The sequence below is a fragment of the Periophthalmus magnuspinnatus genome, chromosome 4 (assembly GCF_009829125.3).
Source record: "Periophthalmus magnuspinnatus isolate fPerMag1 chromosome 4, fPerMag1.2.pri, whole genome shotgun sequence".
NCBI lineage: Eukaryota > Metazoa > Chordata > Actinopteri > Gobiiformes > Gobiidae > Periophthalmus > Periophthalmus magnuspinnatus.
In genome coordinates, this window is record NC_047129.1 from 11,729,769 (window position 1) to 11,750,527 (window position 20,759).

Here is a 20,759-nt window from a genome sequence, read left to right on the forward strand (position 1 = left end):
TGCTGATCTAAATGTCTCCAGCTCTGTGCTGTGGGTTAGAGGGTATATCAGTAAAGAAAATTCAAGAATTTAGAAGAATTTTACAGACAGGGCCACACATTTTGTCATTTGTAAATGATTCAAACATAACTTTTTTCCATCATAAACAGTACAACCTGTGATTTAAATGAGTTGGGGCAGGAATTATTAGGCAAATTAATTTGGAGGTTTGCGCCTGAATAACTAGAGCAGTATAATAGATCACATCACTTTAGCCTATTCTTATTATGATAATATACCCATCTCATGTATGAGATTGTTTTTTGTGTTAAATGGTGATGAATCAATATTTATCAAAATTTATCAAAATTATTAGGAGTTTAAAGGCTGATGTAATACAGTACACCTATTTTCGCTGCAGGGAGAACTGATTTCCCATTAACAATCAAAGACCCTTGTTAAGAATATAAGAAATTCAACTCCTTTATAACAAAATAGTTTAGCTAGACAAAACCTGAAACCTATAATTGACCATTTCACAAATGTTTGCCAGGATCAGAATTTGCTTCAAACTGGGGTGATTTGGGCATCATGGCTGCCCACAATTGAAGCAAACAATAAGGTAAATTACTCACTTACGATAAAAAAAAAAAAACAAACAAGTTTAGAAGTAATCGATTCCAGTAAGCGGACTGAGGTGCAGAGGCGTAGGTAATCCAGGGTCTCTTCCTGCCATGTTTATTGGCACAAACCCCGGGAGATGCGACAGGGCTAATGAGCTAGACACTAACACTGGCTCCCTACCCATCCGCTAGGCCGGCCAAGCCATGGGCTTTCTCTGTTAATACCTTCAGACGTTTCAATAAGAGAGCTGTGGCCCCAGCGCAGGCCATTATTACACTTCTGTCTCACTGCTTTTTAATATCTCTCATCCACAATACCCCTACGCCACTGAGGTGTGTTAGCCAGGTGCTGACCAGGCCTGCAATGCCACAATGAGCAGCAATCTGTTTATCATTCAAGGCCATAAAACCCTATACCACAAGGTAGATCAAGCTCTATGGCCACAAGGAATGTAGAGTTATAAGCAGAACGAAAATACAAAGCCCTTATTTAGTTAGCAAATCAGTCATAACTCCCACATGTGAAAGTAAAATAATATTAACTGGTAACCTATAGCTGCCCATTCAAAGATGAGCCACTTGTTTACTGTCTGTGTAATCTTTCAGTCATCCAGGTCTGATCCATAGTACAAGCCAAAAGTAAAATCTGTCAACTGGACAAAAAGTTGTAAGACTCCTACAACTTTTTGGGCACTTGACAACTTTTGGCTTTTACCACTTGTTTATGTGTGGTTAATTATTTAATCAAATTGGCTATTGAAAAGCCAGGCACCAAATACAATATTACAAGTCAAATGTGAGTATGTTTTTTACACTTAAAATGAAAAGAAATGTACATAACAAACTCCCGCATAGACCAAAAAAGAAAATGTTAGCTCAGAGTTAACACAAGAATGTGTGCACAAAAGCTCCACAGTGTTGCCTGATACACCATCGTATACAATTAGTATGGGAACACATATGCTGTCAAAGAAAGACCAGGACAAAAGGGGTCAGAGGTTCCCCAGGGTTCAGTATGAGGACTGCTTCAGATCAGCTTGACTGTGTTTAGGATGAATGGGTGGGAAGAGCGACCCTGGGACGAGAGAGGTCAAAGGAACTCAATGATGAGAGCTTTAATGTCCACAGATATCATCTTCTACTGCTTTGACATCTTAATTAGCTCCAACAGCTTACTTCCATGCTTTTCACACATTATGTCAAATACAGAAGATTCAGACATAATAAACAAATAATGTCACTTTTTTTGCCAGTATGACAATAATTTTATCCAACATCGGCCATCTGACTGAAAGCCGTCTACAAAGGAATAATTCTAATAGAACATGAAGTAAATAATTCTTTGGTGTGGTGTAACTGCTGAAATAGAAGAGTTCTTACAGAGTCATCAGATGCAGACGCCGGCCATCCTTCCCATTGTTGATGTCGTACTGGGATGTTCGTCAAGTCTGAGATATTTCTCTTCACCTGTGTACAAAAACAGTAAATGCATGAGTAGGCATGCTAATGCTAATATTATATTTGATATTAGATGTGTGGCACACTACCTGACAATATATTATTTGGCTACTATATAAATGGCTGACTGGATTATATGAACTATGGTGACTGGAAGAAGAGAAAAAATTAAAATTACAGCCAGCATTCCCCAGATGCCAGACTAAGGCCTAGCAAAAACAACCCACACTCTGCATGAATGACTGAAGAGAAATTCTGTCCATTTCACAGATGCATTACTTAATAACATTCCCCTCATTTAAACTGTTAGGAGCCAGCCGCTCCTGTCCTGCCGAGCACAGCATTACACTCTTCAGTGGATTGTTGGTTTAAAGCCTCAATGCCAGGCTGATGTGCGCCAGCCGAGGCTGATCAAAGTTCTGTCGTGTCTGAGTGCTGGCGGCCGTGGATCTAGTGCATTTATTCTGCTGGATTCTAGCCTTCAGGCGTCCACGGCTGGACACTGATGCTGAGAAAACTATCCATTGTAGATGTGTAGATCCCCCCACACAGGCCAAATCCTGCCTTTGTAAAAAGACCTAAGAAGAGATAGATCCTTGAGCATGGCAGGACTGTTGGTCATGGACGTGGAAAATTTAAGAACGCTACAAACACAAAGTCAAAGCCAATGTCAAACACAAAGCAGCAAACCAGTGGAAAACCAGTGAGCTCTGAGTGTCATGCAGACAGAAGAGTGAACTCAGTACACTTTAGAACATAATTGGTAGTATATATATTGTACTACAATGATGTACTATTGATAATAAGGTTGTATTAAAGAATATTTATGTACCTAAATTCAGAAATAAATGTGCTCTAGAAACTAGTCAAAGAAATCATTTGAGTCGAACCTGGCATGTGAAAAAGCAATTCAAAGAACAAACAAACTGAGAAAAACTGAAATAATAAAAAGTGGCACAGACCACTGGTTGTCTTACTATTGTAAATCCCACGGTATACTAGTGAGAGCCAGCCCTTATGAAGAGGAGCTATGGCCAAGAGAGCAGACTGGGGTCAGAGCGGGTGGCCAGTGTTATTACAGAGTGTAATATCGCTGTTTGACCAGCCGCACTACAGGGATTTGACTGACCGGCTGGCTGGCCCATGAATAGAGCACAAGAGGCAAGAAATGAGAGGCATAAACACTAGTAATGAACAGTCTGCAGTCAGAGGTTAAAGAAGCATCACAGAAACAACAAACTTAACACCCACCTCAGAGAGAGAAAGGTGGGAAGGACAATAAAATGTACCTCGCAGAAGACAAACTAAACGCACCGAAGAAGGAAAACACCGCTACACAGGCCAGGCCCCTAAAGCTATCCTGAACCATACAGGCCATCCCCAGTTGAAAATGCAGTGTGACTAGAAGCTAAAACATTAAGACAAAATATATATAAAAAGTATACATAAACTTAACTAACAGACTTTAAAGAGTGGGTACACCTGGCTTACCAAACCTATACATATGGGCACTGTCCTATGCTGCCCCCTGTCTGTCAAATGAAAAACACCTACACTACCTTCTTGCTTACACCAAATTCATTTTTAGAAAATATAAAAAAAACAGCAAAAAAGAACAAAAACGCAAATGTAAAATACAAAAGACATGTGATTGTGCAAGTTCAAAAACCCATGTTGATATTTTTGATGCCATTAAAGGTAAAGAACAACTTTTCTTTTACCGGAGAATGGCATTTGATACTCAACATAAGCAGTAGCCTGAACTGGTGTGAGAGTTCCAAGAAAAATGAATGACATAGTCAATGTAAATTCCAATTGCCTGTAATCCCTGACTGGAGGCAAATCAAAGAGAAGTAAAGGTTTCCGTTAAAGAGTCACAAGTTCTCTCTTTCTTTCTCTCTGTCCATTAAGCACCAGATGCTCTTCTTTGAATCCTGTTCGATCTGGCCTTTTTTCTCAGCAGTGCTGCACTGCATTGGTCCCTGTGTCGCCCAGCTGCGAGGCAGAGCACAGGGCCTGGGGGGCAACGAAGGAGGAAAATCCCCAGGACAACTGGTCTGGTCACGGACATCTCAGGCCCAGCAGCTCTGTCTATTCTACCCTCTACTTGCCTGGCAAACATTTGCTCTGCAGCTTATGTGAGGAGCTAGCCAGCAACTTACCCCCTCACTCTTGTCTGTTAATGCCAATCAGGGTCTGCACATCACTGTGCATCAGAGATGGAGAAGAAAGAAGTTAAGATGGAGAATAGAAGGATGGAAAGGGAGGAGCGAGGGCAGCTTTAAGAGAGCCACAAGGCAAAGCTAGAGCCTTAGGCAAAGACAAACAAGAAGACAGGACTCTATGCCTATTGATATGCACAAGCAGGGACCATCCACTGGTCTACAGCAGAGACAAAGGGAGAATAGGCAAAGAAAGATGCTCAGCAATCGGGTCCATATGTGTCTGTGACTGGACACAGTGGCTGGCTCAATATGGTGTTACTTCTTTGTTGCTTTCACAGCCGATTTACAGTCGGCCCTATGGCTCTTGCTGTTAATATATATTGCTGTTATGATTAAATTCCTGTAGAAAACATCCTATAATTTATTGGCAAAATATTGGCCATATAAGTGTTAAAAGATTTTGGTTTAAATACATATTTCTATACTATGCTTCACCCCTCTGCACTGAGAGGCTATTAACAGGATAGGTGTAAATAACTGCCCTGATCCTGCAATATATTAGGAGTATGATGAGTGTGCTTGATGCAGGTTAAAACTCTGGGCCTCATTTACACTGCATGAGGTCTTTGGAAGCCTAAAGACAAGCATGCGTAAGGAAAAGACCGCAACATGAAGGGCTGTTTAAAGCCTTATTGTTCCTTCTCTGTCCCCTACGGACTGTTACAGCACCCCCACCAAGCCAACAGTCCTTCGCCTTCTTTCTGCATCCAGTATCCCCTCCCACATGGCAGGGACACCTCCCCAGTGTTTGTAATCCCAGCAGAAACACTTAAGGTTCACAGCGGGTGTTCATCAAAACCATCTGCCTGAGAACAGAGTGAGAGAGAAGGCAAAGGAGGCAGAGGCAAAGACCAAGGAGCTTGCCGGTTCTGGTACAGATGTTGGTCAAACTAATATGATCAATTAACACCATTACACGCTCTGCAAGCAGCCTTTTTATCATCGTCATGGCACCATCAACACTCATACTGAGAAGCCACACCACAATGGCCCTTCATGGAACACTAGTTATAACCAGATGAAGAGAGTAATGTGCTGCAACTATTATGTTTCACTAAACCATATAAATGACAGAATTTATATTTTAAGTAAATTAAGAACTGGTCTATTAAGATTTGTATGTCTTTGAGTAAAAAAACAACAAAAAAACATAACTTAATTTATTTTTTTTTTAATGTGAAAGATGGTTATAACAAGCAAAACAAAATAAAACACGTTAAAAAGTGCAATAATTAAATAAAATGTATTCATGCAATTGTAATTCATGAAAAGAAGGTTAGAAGACTGTAACTTCATATGTATTGTATGCATATGTGTGGGGACATTACAAATGGAGCCACAGCCTGTTTATAACCCTTAACCTGTGACATGTGTGCGAACGTTTAAAGGTACAGCTGATGTATTGTGTTTATACCTCATAATATACTGAGAAACAGTTAAATCTAAAACTTGTTGTAGAGGTGCCTTTTATACTTGTGATTTGACAAAACCAGAAGTCACGGTCCTTAGGGAGTTTTTTTGCCTCTCCACAGACAGAACGCTTCCTGCTGTGAATAATACATGATGCTAGTTTGTGTTTTCCAGTGAAGAGGGTTAACAAGGAAAAAATAAATGCATAATTACAAGTAGATGAAAATTACAGAGTGGGGGTAGGGGTGGGTGTACTTACATAAACAAGTATTACAAAGATGGAGATGCCTTACAGAAGACCTCGTATGAAAAACTAAATCTTTAATAAGCTACAGAATGTACTGGATAGGCAGTCTTCCTAGCTTCATAACTAAATCAAACAGTCACTCATTTACACTGCGTCCCAGTCTGTATAAAGTCAGGAGAATTGGAGAATGACACAGACTCCGGGAGTGAAGAGAAGAGGGGGTTGTACTGAGGCGCAGCTGTGAGAGTAATTATGTGCTCAGAAATGTGATCATTTGTGATGAATAATGAATCGATGGCTAAGATAAACTAGCACTGTTAGGCAAAAAGGATGGCTGCCGTTTTATGGGATATAAAACAATTAAAAGTGAACTATCAGTGAATGTTTGGTGGGCTGTTATATGAATTAGTAGCTTGAGGTCATACCTCTTGTATGGTTCTGGAGCCGGGGAAGTTCAGGCTGTAGTCTCTCTGTGCCTCACGATGACTGATGACCAAGAGAAAGTTCTGGTTTAATGAATCTTGTAGAGCACTGTATAAAATGATAGGGAAATATAAATTAATACATATAACAAATGATATAATGAAATCAAGTACAAAAAGCTTTAGCAATTAAAACAACCATGTCTGATAACAGGCAGGCTGAAACTTGTTAAGATGTTGTATCCTGCGGGCAGAGAGAGAGGGGAGCAGTCCTCTGGGGCCCTATCGCCCACTTCACTGATTGTGTCTTAACAAGCCTGGCCAGTGCAGTGCTTAACACAGCAGGCGACCACAGCCATGACCACCTGCACTGGAACAGCATGGTGCCTATCAGAGCGTTGTCACTGCTAACAAACATGAGGAAAAAGGTCCTCAATAATAATGGATAAATCATTAGTTCAAAAAAAAAGAAATCCGATTAAAAAAATATTTGCATAGGAATTTTTATTTCTCAACGTCAACCTCTAAGCGCTTATATTTTACAAATCTAAATGTAAAAACCCTAAAAGGTAATAAGAAAAGAAATAAAGAAAAAGAATACAAATTTTACATAACATTGGTATCACCGGGGATAATTTGGAGGAGACAACTTTTGGATGCTTTATTTACAATAAGCTGTGAGGTTAAGTAGCGTTTTGAGCAAACTCTTGGTTTGTGAGACTGAATATCAATGGGAGGCTTAGGGGCCGAAGCAGCCACTTAATCAGGGCTCAGAACCCAAGGAGAGCAGGAACAGTGGAGAGAACCAGAGGGATGGGGGTATTAATATGTAGCACACATATTAATTATGCAATCACACTCTTAATCTGCGCAGATCTGGACGAGCTTATGTTAACAGAAGCTCAAATTTACTGTAATGACAGCATATTTACATTGACTAAAACTACGAAATCAATATGTAAATGTAATGTTTGTTGTAGCTAACTGAAGAAGATTGGAAATGTGTGGAGAGGAAAGGCTGGATGCATATGTAATGGGCTGAGCGGCAGAGTGGGAGATGAAGTGTGAGAGAGGAAAGGGTAAGGACACATAAATAAAGACCTATCTAATATCATGATTATGTTTGGACACAGTCCTGAGTTACTGCTGGCAGGGAGCAGGCTTCTAACTCAACTAAGATAAGTGTAAACTGAGTGGAAGAGTTACACTGTTCTGTAGGAGCATCAGTCATGGCTCTGCACGCAAGATGCACTTCAGATAACCATTTATATAATATACTGCAGCCAGCATGTCCTTATATAGCTTGATGAAAAAAACAAAGTGGGAAACTGTGTAGGCAGAATTTATATTTCATACACTTGGACTGGCTAGCCACACCTTACTTGACCAACGGGGGTAACAAGAAAGAATGTAATTTAACTTTAGGGGCAAAGAAAATTGAGCTTTTTGGAGGGGAAGAGAACAGCCTAAACAGATTGGTTTCATTCTGAGGTAAGTCTGTCGCCTAAGCTGCAAGTCCCCACGGCGCAGAGCAGACTCTAGACCTTATTAAACTAGCAGTGCCAGACACAAGCGCACACACAATGTGACATGTGCCTGCTAAACACAAATACCCATACACATTGTTCCCAATGCAACACCATAGTCACCAAAACAACTCGGGAAGGGTTAAGTGTGCCTAAGCAGCATCACACAAGGTTCTCTTACCTCCTCCACATTTTGCACCCACAACACAGCAGAAAGAAGCGAAAGCGTTCAGGAGCTGTCTTGTTTTGCTCTGCCATCTTTATAATCATCCTATGTCTTTTCCTGTCTATTAACCTTGCTTTTACCTAAGGGTTAGTTAGCATCAGGCAGCTACAGCAATGGCTGACACAGTGATATCCAAGACAGGGAAAGCTGAGATAACAACACAAAGCTAATGAATAATTTTGCTATTTCAAATTAAGTTTAAATTAGAATAACCTTTCGTTGGCAAACATGCTTGCCCTGAGCGAGTGCGGAGAGTAAATGAAGAAAAAAACGGACTGCATTGAAATATTCATCAGGACCTTATCATTTATGCAAGGGATTAGGTCCTCCTCGACACCCACTTGTATTCACAGGCAGTCATCAATATGGCCACAGAGAAAAAATTCTTCGGCGTAAACCCTGTGCTACAGACCACACCTGTGACTGAACAACTATCAGTTAGATTTGGACGTCAAGAATATTCTCTCACAGTCTTTATATTTTTTACAAGAATAAATAATGTTAAAAAAAAGAAATACATAAATAAAAAATGGGTGGTTTACTCTACTCTACCGTATTTTCTGGACTATAAGTTGCACTTTTTTTCATAGTTTGGCTGGGAGTGCAACTTGTACTCAGATGCGATTTTTATGTGAAATTATTAAAATATATCATTTCACATCTTCATTATTGTCACACTGACAACCGCGCGGGGGCGCTCTAGGTTTGTGTACCAGTATGACCAAGCCAAGCAAAAGCAGGAGCGGCGCTTTCATCTTCTTCCACAGTTAAGAAACAACACTGAGGATGAAGAATTCAATGGATTTAGGTTACCCAAAAAATGTGACTTATAGTCCAGTGTGACTTATACATGTTTTTTTCTTTATTATTATGCATTTTTTCGCAGGTGCGACTTATACACTTATACGGAGTGACGCATAGTCCAGAAAATATGGTACTTACTTTATTCGTTGTATTCAGATAAAATACCACCCCTGTTTCCAATCATGCTATAGAAGTCAGGTCTGAGAGAGCAATACCAAGAGGGCATAAAGATGATTTGGTTAATCCATAATTGTGATTATTCAATTCACAATTTAATCATTACAACTAAAAATGAACAATCGTGTGTATTATAGACGCAGTTAATTTCAAATCAATCTATTCTCCACAAAAGTAAACCTAAATTTTGTCTGTTTGTCACAGAACAGAAAAAGTTTCATGCTGTCAATAATAATCTACAGTTTCTTTTTACAAGAATCATTCAATTTTAGTGTACAAATAATAGCGGTCATCTAAATTATATAAATGTGAAAGCTTAGTAGAATTATTTAAAAACATGACCATGCAAAATATACTGTGCATTTGAAACCGCTTTATTTTTTTTACTACAGCATTACTAAAGTTTAAATCAATTTTATTCAAGCATAATTAAATAAAAATGAATTAAATTAAAATTCAACTATTGGTAACTAAAAAGATATGCAAATAGCATGTGCTAATCTAGATATATGGGGTGTTTATTTATATCGCAACCTGACAGCTTGTCTGGTCCCTCAACAGGAGCCTGTACCCCCTATTATTGTGAAGATATGTGTGACCCATCTTTACACCTTATACCAAAACAAAAATGCTCAGTGAAATAACACATAACACAGTGCAAATTCAAAGGAAACCACCCACTGTATTTAGACCAAAATTCCACCCAAAAAATAGCTGCCAGAGAATAATGAGGTCCTAACACCTAAAATGATATCGATAGCACTTGATGAAAATGGCTGTGTCGCTGCTAAAAGACACAGCAGGAAGTGACGGAGCGAGGAGATGGTAAGAGCGGGTGGAGAGAGATGAGGGCCATTAGCTGCCAACACAATATAACGACCACTCGCCCGGTAGAGCAGCCCACCACTACTGGACTCGACCGCAAATGCCCATTTTAGGGATGGGCAATCGAATGAGCAAATCAAGTGAATCTAGATTCACTTGTTTGCAGATGGAAATGACTGTCTTTTCTTATTGACTGGTCTACAGTCAGTTATCCTTAAAGAATGTGGCTTGGGTTTATATTTAGACTATAGAGGAATAAATTGATACTTTTGTGCGTTAAGTGGCACTTAAGTGGAAAGAGTCCGTTTGGGAACATTAAAATGAAATATAAGGCAGAAACCATAAAAATGCATCGGAAATTGAGACTAATAAATATGAGAGAGAAAATGTCAAATACCCCAATTAAAGTTTAACTCCAACACAATGCATGTTTAGTATGAGAGACATCAGGCAAGTGCAGAGTAAAGTAATTAATTAAAATCTAAACATGAATGTTCACAGTGAAGATAAAAGATCAGCAATTTTCAAATAAATCAGAAGGATTCAAGAATGTTCTCAAGAAATCTATACATTTGCTGAAATTTGTATATCATTTTAAATACTATTAATATTTAAACAGCTCATAATTATTATAAAATAAATATACTAATTGACCAAAAGAAAAATGCCAAACAGTAGTACAATTCACCTGTGCAGACATTTGATCTAATACATAGCAGTTGTGTAGACCAAGTCCCACAAAACCCATAGTCAGTCCGTCAGTCAGTCTGTCAGTGTCGTTTGGGCACCTGCGATTTAATTTTAGTTTAAAATCTTTAAAGTTAAAATTGTATCAACTGCAACCCTTTTTTCAGATGTAGGTATATGAACTGCAGCAGATTAACAAAGAATTAGCAAACAAATAGAATGTAAAGTAGATATATCAAAACAAGTGTGTAATAACTACACCTACTGCTGTTGTATTGGATCACATAACAAAGGGCATTATTATTTACACATTGTACTGAGAATGCTGTGGTGGATGCTCTTTTCAAAATGTCACAACAGAAATGTGAGAAAATGAAAATGTACCAGGTCAGAAGACTCAGACTCCACTATGAAGAAGTATCTGAGCCCAGTTTTCTGAAGGCATCCACTTACTTTTAATCACCTGCTGCCACCTGATGTTCACCACGCGTCATTACATTACATCACAATCCAACAAGAGGTGTTGTTATCGGTTGAAAAGGTATGTGCTAAAAAAATATAATGGTGACTGTTACCTGTTTGTACTGGTACTAGCTGTAGGAGCAATGTCAGGGGTCAGGACATAGAGGCTGTTGTTTTTGGGCAGGTGTAAACTCCTCAACACGGTCTAAAACGCAAACACAGATTTTTATTTTAACTTTCAGATGTAATGATAGATCAATACCGTTACAATATTTAGCTTACACTGTCAGACACATCGCCACTTTTCCATCCTTTCAGCTGCATTTTGGACACTGGTACCCCAAGTTCTGACTCAAGAATTTGTTTGATGTCACCTGCGGGACAACACAGCAAAACATAAAGCACAAACTTTTAAATTGTACTACTAATGTGAATGCCTATGGATTGGAAATGTTCTGATTATTTGTCTCAGCTCACCAACTGTACTGGCTTCCTCTACAACAAGCTCCACAGAGCGCTGTCGGTACTCCACCCGAAAGTGGAGCATACGAGACTGGCGTTCTACAATGTGTCTGGAGGAAACATTCAGGGGACAAAACGCTGAGGCAGACGATGGAGGAGAGGATGAAGACGATGAGGAGGAGGGTGGTGGTGGTGGTGGTGGCACAGCTCCTCTAGCTTCTGCTTCTGCGGCTTCTGATTGGCTGACAGGTCCAAAAATGTTGGCTTGACTTGCCTGACTGGAATAAGTACTGTAAAATATAAACAAAAAAAAGTTTAGATTTTTGATTTTAGACAGACTAGGAAAAACGTACTGCCTGTTTTGTAATGACCAGAACATTACTAAGAGGGGAGACAATTTTAATCAAGCCTCACGCAAAGAGGACTGGTCTTTGTTTTCTTTCTTAGATAAGTCACAGCTTCATTACTGAACTGAACTTAGCAAAGATTCACTTAATTTGGTTCAAAATCCTATAGCTTGAGGCAGGCTGGCAATGGATACAAAACACAGAGGGGATTCATATAATGCTCAATAGGCGCAACTTAGGCACTAAGAAAAAACATTTTTAAAAAGACCATAGCAACATTCTTATTCTTATAGTATTACATTGACCTGGAGGTCAGGTTAGAATTCTGTGGTAAAATTTGCTGTTTAATTGTCAGATTGCAGATTTGTTGACCTGGTTTAATATCTGTAAACCACAAGAAAAAAATACTATACAGTATACTACTGCATATATTAACTCCGAACAAATAATAAAGGTTCAACATTTATGGATAAAAAAGCAATGAATCTCAATTAAAGTTTCCAGAGATTCCATTAGCTTAACATTAGGTTAACTGAAAACTCTGAGATGTGACGACATAATCCCAATCTCTATATGAAGGTTACTAACTATAAGCTTTCTAATTACAAAATGCTTTGACAAAAGTGGACAGTAGTGATGCATTTTTGTCTACTTCTGGCTCTGTCTTCAATTGGCATCAGCTAAAACCACATCATCGTTGTCTGTTTACTGGGCAATGGTGGCACATACCAGTGCCAGCCACTTAGTAAATGTGTTAGCTGTTCGTAAAGCTGCCAGGCAGCCTCCATTCATGCCAATCTGTACCCTTATAAATGCCTAGAGATATTCTCATGACCCAAAACGACACAGTGCAGAAGAAGCTCAACTGAACTCAACTGAATTGTAGCATGAAAATAAAACAATGGTTTGATACACATCTCCAGTATTCAAGGGCTGTCTCAAGGAAGGGTAATGATTTGTCAAACTTTTTGCAAGACATAAAAGATATAAAGACATAAAAATGTACATAAGGTTAGAAATGCAAAAAAGAATAAAGTGGAGAAAGAAAAAAAAACAAATATGATGCAGGCAAATTATTTATATGGTAAATGGTCAAATTTTATATAGCACTTTTCCACTACATCAAGAAACTACTCACCCATTCATACAAACATTCATACACCAGTGTACACAGACACTGTGGGTGGGTTAAGTGTCTTGCTCAAAGACACGATGACAGCATTCATCTGTGGGAGCTGGCATTGCACCGTCAACCAGTGGGTCAGTCGATCTGACTACTCAACCAATGATGTCGAGAGTGGGATTCGAACCACCAACCTTTGGACCAGTGGACAAACACACCAACTGAGCTATTGTTGCCCATATATATGTTATATCTGATTTGATTTAAACAGCAAGGGGATTTTAAGACGATAAGAGTTTCAATTAAAACATCAAAATTTAACAGCATTTTTGTGAGCCACTTAAACTAACAATGAAGCATCTAAACAGAACTCTCGTTGGTTTAAGCATCTCACTTATGGTTAGATAACAGCATATCTTCAAGACCGTTTCAAGAACAAGATTTTCACCCTGCCCCATCAATCTACTACTAGTACCTTTAAAGGGAGTAATGATTTTTTATTTATTTATTTTTTTCTCTAAGACCAAATATAACATGGACATTACAGCAGATCTTACTGGCATAACAAGGACATGTCAGTGGAGAAAGATGGGCTCCTTCCGTAGAACAATACAGTTTAAGGATGTGCAAGGGGATTAAAGACCAACTGGCTGTGTGAAAACCCACCTCTGTGGGCTAATGTCTGGGTCTTTCAAAAAAGAAGTTCTTTGATGTCCCCCTGAAATGATCCACACATTTTAGAGGTACTGTAGGTGCCATGAGAATGGCCCAAGATCTAGGCTTTTGATGCCCTTTGTAAAGTCATCTCCTCCAGTATTATTCTTTCATTTGCTTTAAACCAATAAGTCCTTGTTAATGTAATGTATGGTTCCCTCTTCATGGCAGTAGAAAATGTCTGTCCACTAATCCAAAATTAGGAGGTTTGATTCTAGCTGTCCTTAGGCAAAACATCTAACACACATTGCCTTCAGTGTCTGCATTGCACTGGGTGAGTGGTTCCTTGATATGAATCACTTTGAGTAACCAATAGAGCCTGAATTCACTATATAAATGTGATGATAAACCACAAGTCTCTCTGCTATTCAATAGCATTGGTACTTGTTATTCTTATTCTAATGTTTCCAGTACTTGGTTGATTAAAATAAAATTACCTTTGCAAAATTCCATTTTCTTGTGGTATCACTCCATTGATTGCAGCCTGTAATGAGAGGCAACAAAAAATAAAATGAAGGTATTAGTATTCACAAAGTCATGAGAATCCATCTGGCTAGGTTGTCGCTATTGTGATAGGGCACTGGCCACCAATCACGGGGCAGCACTGTGGTTTGAGCAGAAGCCAAAACAGGTAATGTGCCCAAATGTATTAAAAGAAACAGCAATGCCAATGGGTGTACTTCAGCCTATTTTAGCGGAAATACATATTAATAATATTTTGTCTTTAAGAAATTAACAGAAGCGCTTTGTGCATTTGTGAACAGGAAAAATGTCAGTGTGTTTCTCTCAACTGGATATAATGAATGTGTGATTTCTTGGCTTGTTCCATTGTTGTGATGCTTTGCCCAATGAGCTTCAAATATTTAACATGACTTTCCGCCTTTTCCCAATCACTTTCAGCAAGAGCTGTTCCAGATTGCTATATGTGTACAACTCTAATCAGAGTGTTACACATATCTAAATTTATTTTAATTATTTATTTATTTGACTGGGACAATGCATGTTAATGAACAGACATGATTCAACATGAATGTAAACACACCAAATTATAGCCAAAAGCTAATTTCCATCCTAAATCTGGGATTAGCCAGATTATGGATGATTATTAACCAAATGTTAAATATTGTTATAATTACTGAATTGATCTGAACATGTTTACTTCACATCTGGGGACAGAGATCATGTTTATGAAATATGAGAATATTCTACATTTATTATAAAAGTACCTTGGGTAAAACAAAATATCATGACAACAGGAAAATACACACACTGATCACAACAATGACTGCAATGGCCGCTGCAGACAAACTCTTTGTTAAAATCCAACTCAATTGTTCAGAAATGCATGTGTCATCAGAAGTTATTTCAGCCTAGCGAGTTAAAAAAAAATACAATAACAAGCTCCAAGTTACCACTACAGTCACCTGGTGAATATTCTACATTGCCATTTTAAAAGTAGAACAACTTTCTATGAAAAACACCACAACAGGCCATATGTAAACAATGTAAAATTTCACACATGCATGAAACTGCAAATCTGGTCTTGCACAGTTTGCATTGAGCTATGAAATTATTACTGAGCAAATTCCAAGCACTTACCACTAAATCCCAGTTATTAAGCTCTAATAGTGTGATTGCCTCCGCAATGTTGTCAATCCCAGTGCAAGCCTGTAAAAACATAATGGCAACATTAAAGGTAAGAGCTGATGCGTGCCCTTGTCGGAATCAAAAACAGCTACACAATCTAAGAAGACATCAAATCATAGAGCCCTTTTAGGATTATTGCAACCTAGTTTAAGTTTACGATCTGGAAACCCAAAATGAGGAACTCTTTCTGTTGTTTTTTGGTCACCAAAAAAAAGTTGTAATCGTAAATTAGGGCTAACTAACAACTAACAATTATTTAGTAGTCGACTGGTCAGCGATTATTTTCTGATTCGATGACTCATCCAGCCATTTTTATTTCTACTCTGCATTGAGATTATTTTAACACATTTCAAACCAAAAAAGGTTGTGTAATATGGTGACTGAAGCCTTCTAGATAAGATCGAATGGTTTATCATTTTTTAACTATTTGATTTAATAGTTGTTATAAAATGTCTTATCATATGTTTAAGAGTTAACTATTGCAGTGTTTAGCGTATGAATACAATTATGTTAACAGTTGACTAGTTAATCGGATTATTTCAATGAATAATTGCAGGCCCAATTGTACTAGATCCTCAAATCTGAGAACACAGTAATGTTTATGAAATATTTCAAAATAATCCTCATATAGTGCATGTCATATTGCACAAACAGTTATTACTAGACCACACAGTAATATACACAAAGATAACTTGTAACTGTCTTCTGGTTTATATTAACACATTTTGAACAGTGAACAGTAGTTCTAATTGGGCCAAGTCTAGCCATATTTGCGACAGAAAAAAATACAGGTTTCTATCTCTTGTGAATTGACTCCTCGATATCGTAGCGATGTAAACAACTTTAGAAGTCTTTTCCCGCTGTATCTTGAATAAATAGAAATGATATACGACACAAATCCTAGGTTATGTATTTTAAAGAGTTGTTAGAATTGTAAATAAAACATACTGTTAGAATACGTTATCGTTAATCTGGTAACCTACGATACTGTACAATTTTCGTTTAGCTGGCTGTCAGTATGTTAGCTTCGAGGGGTTAGCTACCCCCGGCTCATGTCTACTGATACGGTGCATCAGGTTTGTCTGCTCTGCTTAGCAGAACTTTGTTTTGATTGTAGTTCAAATCGGTTTACTACACCCAGTCTTAACTATATATGCATTGGGAAACAGACCTGAAAGTCAGCCAAAATCATTTCTCTGTCCATGTTGCTATCGCTGCTTTCGGAGGCCATGGCAATGACTGGCTAAATACAATCCGTCCACTGCTTCACGTCGTTTCTTGCCTCACAGAGGGGCACAACTCTTAAAATACTTCCCTATAATGTGTTGACAAGATAGGGTTCAAAGACCAAACACAATGTCGATATCTAAACGGTATACGCACAATTAAAATGTACAAATCTACAAAAGTAACGTTATAGTCTTCAGTTATCTCGTATCATTATTGTGAACGATTCCATTGCTTTACGGCTGACGTAAAAAGGGATCAAATGTTGTAAAACGATGTCGTGCACCTCTTAGTTTGCTTTTTGTTTTGAGAGTCCTTTATTGGCCCAAACCACAACTGCTGCATGGCAAGGTAATAAACTATTGTGCAATTATAATAAGTAGATATACTTAAAAAAAAAAAAAAAAAAAAAAAAAAAAGAAGCCAACTAGGACCCTGGTATTCTGATGAAATAGACAATGATGTAAAAAGATGAACATGGACTTTTTTGCACTGTAGTTTAGTGTTAGGGCTTAATTAAGTAAAACGTTATAGATAGGATGTGCAAATATATATGCAAACTACTAGATAGTTACAATATTTTTACTCATTCCGATGCATTTTTCGTTGGTCAACTTTCTAAATATTATATTTGGACGAAGTCTAATTACTCACAACTAGGTCAAGTCTATTTGAATTAAAGTTTAGCCATGTAATAATTTGCCATGCGAGTATACTTCAGCTGCAACCTTTGCTGAAAATTGTCACAAGTGTTTGTTAAAGTTTCTACCACTAAGGGGCGCCATTATAACGGGAATAGCCGTTAAACGCACGGTTAGACGGTATCATTTTCTCAAAAGCTCTCCAAACCAGACGAGCCCGCCTATCATCAGTTTTATCCAATCAATGTCTCCAGTCTCATTTCGGTAAGGCTTTCAAAAATGCGTGAACAAGGACGGGCTTTACTTCCTACATTAAAGAACGTAGTCATTAATTGTGATTGTTCAACTTAAATGGAGCAGATGTCCGCATTTTTAGAGCAAACTCGGGAAAGGTTATTATTTTGCGCCGTTTTTGCGTTGCTAGCTTTTGGAGAGTAAGGTAGGTATATTTTCAATTCCAAATCCGAGAGTCAAGTCGTAGACCTACGTGCTTAAGAGGTTGGTTATTTTTCCTAGTCTATAGGACACCGATCTTTATAGAGAGCTATTTGGTTGATGAATAATAAGCTATTATAGTGACGAGTCCTCCTAATCTGCGCCATAGCCCCTGAGGAGGCTAACGTTGGCTTTATTAATATAAGGGTATTTTGCAACATCAACGCAAAACATTTGAGTTCTATGCGCATTATGTAAGTTTTAGACTATATATAGTGTCACAATTGGATTTTGACATGTTTTATAATCTAAATTTAGTAGCTCAACTCCTACGCCATGAGTCATTCTCAGGGCAATGCAATGAATCGAATTTTAATCGAAATTGTCTCTTTTCTCATCGTCAGTGATGCCTTATGCGTGGGTTCCCTGGCCTTCTTTTTACTCTCTTAATTAGGTTTGGCTGCCCAGGCAAATTATCTTTTTACTCGAGGGATCCACAGCCAATCCTGTCAGTATAAAAGCATGTGGTTTGGAGCAGAGTTCAGACTTTGGAGGAATACATTTGACTAGTTTATAGTTTTAAATGGCAATGATTATTTATGAATATTTGTTTATATTCAGGAAATTAATAATTTGAAACCTCTTTTATTTGTAAAGGACAAAATAAAATTGAATCAACAATTGTGTTCAACCAATGAGGAAAAAATTGAATTGAATAATTATTTATACTAATTTCCAAGCCCTAATATCTCAAGACACAGTTCAAGTAAGGAAATGTGAAGAATTCTTTATTAGCTTATCTCTTCAACTCACATCAAGGTAGGCTACCCAATAGACACTGTAGTCAGATAGGCTATAACTGTGTAACGGTTAAACAGTAATAGCTATAGGCCTAAATTAAACTTTACTTTGCTTATATCTCAGATTTTGATTTTTGCATTGTTACCTTTTGTATTAGGCTTTTAGGAGCATTACAATTTCTTTAATTCCCAGCCCTATCGTCTAGAATAGATGATAGGTCCATCTGAGAGCATGTGACAGGTTGAGGGAGGTCCTCATAACTGCTATTCCTCCACCATTTTACCCTTTTCTGAAAAACAAGGTGTGGACCTTGGCCTTTGTGCCTTTATTTTTTCCCCCAAATGGCTCAAAAATCTCTTGAAGATCAGCTTTGCAATGCCGCTGCCAATGGAAATCTTTCTGAAGTCTTGTTGTGTCTTGAAAGAGGGGCAGCAATAAATGGACTAAACAGCTACAGCAGAAATGCACTACAGGTCAGTAAATGTAATATTTTTCAGTGTGGAGGCTATTGTATGTACAGCCTATATTCAATTAAAATTTGCTTTTATAAAATACTAAAGGTTGGTCTTTGCATTACCATGTGCTCATAACTTCCTCATCCATTTTCTTTGTGACTATAGGCCCCACATGTAGATTTTAAAATACAATGAAAAACAAAACAAATTGTGGAAACCCTCTTTATGTGACATTTAAAAAATAAACCAAGAGTTAACTACATTAACTACAACAAACCTGGCTACTGATAAGCTGATCAGTCTTATCTAACTAATTTTGCCAGTACAGCACTTGTACAGGCCTTTTTATCTTAATGTGTGTTGAGGTAATATTGTTGCCATATATATATATATATATATATATATATATATATATATATATATATATATATATATATATATATATATATATATATATATATATATATATATATATATATATATATATATATATATATATATATGCGCAGAAAAGGTGAAATTTTATTATCCTTTATTTAATATTAATATTATATATATTAATGTATTCATTTTAATACTTTCTTATATGTGATATTATGGGGCTCCTTTTACAAAATGTTGGGTGCTTTGGTATTAAGACTTATTCTGTTGATGCTGCTATTGTTATTATTGTTATTATGTCTCCAATAAGCTTAAGTGTTAAACTTATTATTAAAAGGCCTAGATTTTTGCATTAGACAAACCAGCTCTCAGCTGAGTTGGCGTGGTGTTGCGCTTAATGTCTGTCTCCCTTTCTGTCTGCTCTTCACTTACTAAGGCCTACCTTTTGTCTTCGTGCAGGTGGCAATGTTGGGGCACTCAAAACTGGTCGGAGAACTTCTTCGCGCAGGGGCAGATCCCAGTGTCCGCGACCCTGTGTGCGGCCTCACTGTGCTCCATGATGCTGCGCGTGAGGGCTTTGAGGACACTGTGCGCGTCTTGCTGGACCACGGTGCGGACCTGAACGTGACTGATGATAGAGGCTACCTCCCGCTGCACTTGGCTGATATGAAAGGTCACAAAGGTGTCGTCGAACTCTTAATCGGACGCACTGCGTTTTCAAAAAACACGAATGGCGAGGGGCGCCCAGCGATATAAGGAGCCTAGACACTGGGCCTATAGCTACACAACACCGACCCCGCTTCAATCGAGAGCACGACAGTATTTAATTACAGATGCCGTACAAAAGTCACGCAGTCGCCCATGAAAAATCTAACAAACGTCAGGGCCCTTTTATTGCCCCGAATGGGTAAAAATTACTGATACAAACTATATATGATTCAAGCCTAGGCTTATTAGGCCTACATACAGGCTTCTAACGATTACCTTAACCTTTTCAATGACAAGAAGGCCTAGCGTTGGCTGGGAACCAGAATACAAACTTCATACAGTGACCCGCACGGGTAAAAAGTAAATAGTCTAAATTTCCTCTTATTATAATAAATAGAAGTATGGCTGAAATAGGCTGTAATGCATAAGCGTATGTGCCGCGCGGGTGTATGTGCAGTGCTCAGAAGGTCTGTAGAAATTCGAAAAGGTAGGCTAAATTCAGACATTTTTGTTACACGATTTAAATCCAATACGTGTGCATTGTGCATCGGACTAAAGAAGCAATAACCCGTTAAATCTGAACCGGTACGTGTTCCATTCAGCAGACACTTGACATAGTGTATAGCTTTTCATTAATGTTTGATATAATTTTGTCTCGCGGCCTGTGGCCCAAAGCTCAGAGGGTGGAGCCCTTCTTTTCAGCTGTTGGGATAGGCTGGAGAGCAGCTCTAAGAGGGCTGTACTTCC

The 20,759-nt window shown here is 38.2% G+C and overlaps 2 protein-coding genes across 2 annotated transcripts in view; one reads left to right on the forward strand and one right to left on the reverse strand.

Annotated features, from left to right (window-relative positions):
• Positions 1 to 16,830, reverse strand: part of faf1 (Fas (TNFRSF6) associated factor 1) — a 42,250-nt gene extending 25,420 nt beyond the window's left edge. Inside the window, 8 exon segments of the mRNA XM_033964762.2 lie at positions 1,983 to 2,069; positions 6,368 to 6,473; positions 11,185 to 11,276; positions 11,354 to 11,445; positions 11,549 to 11,823; positions 14,155 to 14,201; positions 15,317 to 15,385; positions 16,536 to 16,830. Coding sequence (XP_033820653.1) covers positions 1,983 to 2,069; positions 6,368 to 6,473; positions 11,185 to 11,276; positions 11,354 to 11,445; positions 11,549 to 11,823; positions 14,155 to 14,201; positions 15,317 to 15,385; positions 16,536 to 16,595 — 828 coding nt within the window. The 5' untranslated portion in view covers positions 16,596 to 16,830.
• Positions 16,831 to 18,743: 1,913 nt separating this feature from the next.
• cdkn2c (cyclin-dependent kinase inhibitor 2C (p18, inhibits CDK4)) lies at positions 18,744 to 20,184 on the forward strand. Its single transcript, XM_033965594.2, has 2 exons — positions 18,744 to 18,941; positions 19,764 to 20,184. The coding sequence occupies exons 1-2, from the start codon at positions 18,810 to 18,812 to the stop codon at positions 20,058 to 20,060; spliced, it is 429 nt and encodes a 142-aa protein (XP_033821485.1). The 5' UTR covers positions 18,744 to 18,809; the 3' UTR covers positions 20,061 to 20,184.
• The last annotated feature ends 575 nt before the right edge of the window (positions 20,185 to 20,759 follow it).

Excerpts from the sequence above, each read along its gene's own strand:
- cdkn2c (XM_033965594.2), top strand. The coding sequence starts at position 18,810 with ATGGCTCAAAAATCTCTTGAAGATCAGCTTTGCAATGCCGCTGCCAAT. Across the intron at positions 18,942-19,763 it reads ACAGCAGAAATGCACTACAG|GTGGCAATGTTGGGGCACTC; the intron begins GTCAGTAAATGT and ends GTCTTCGTGCAG.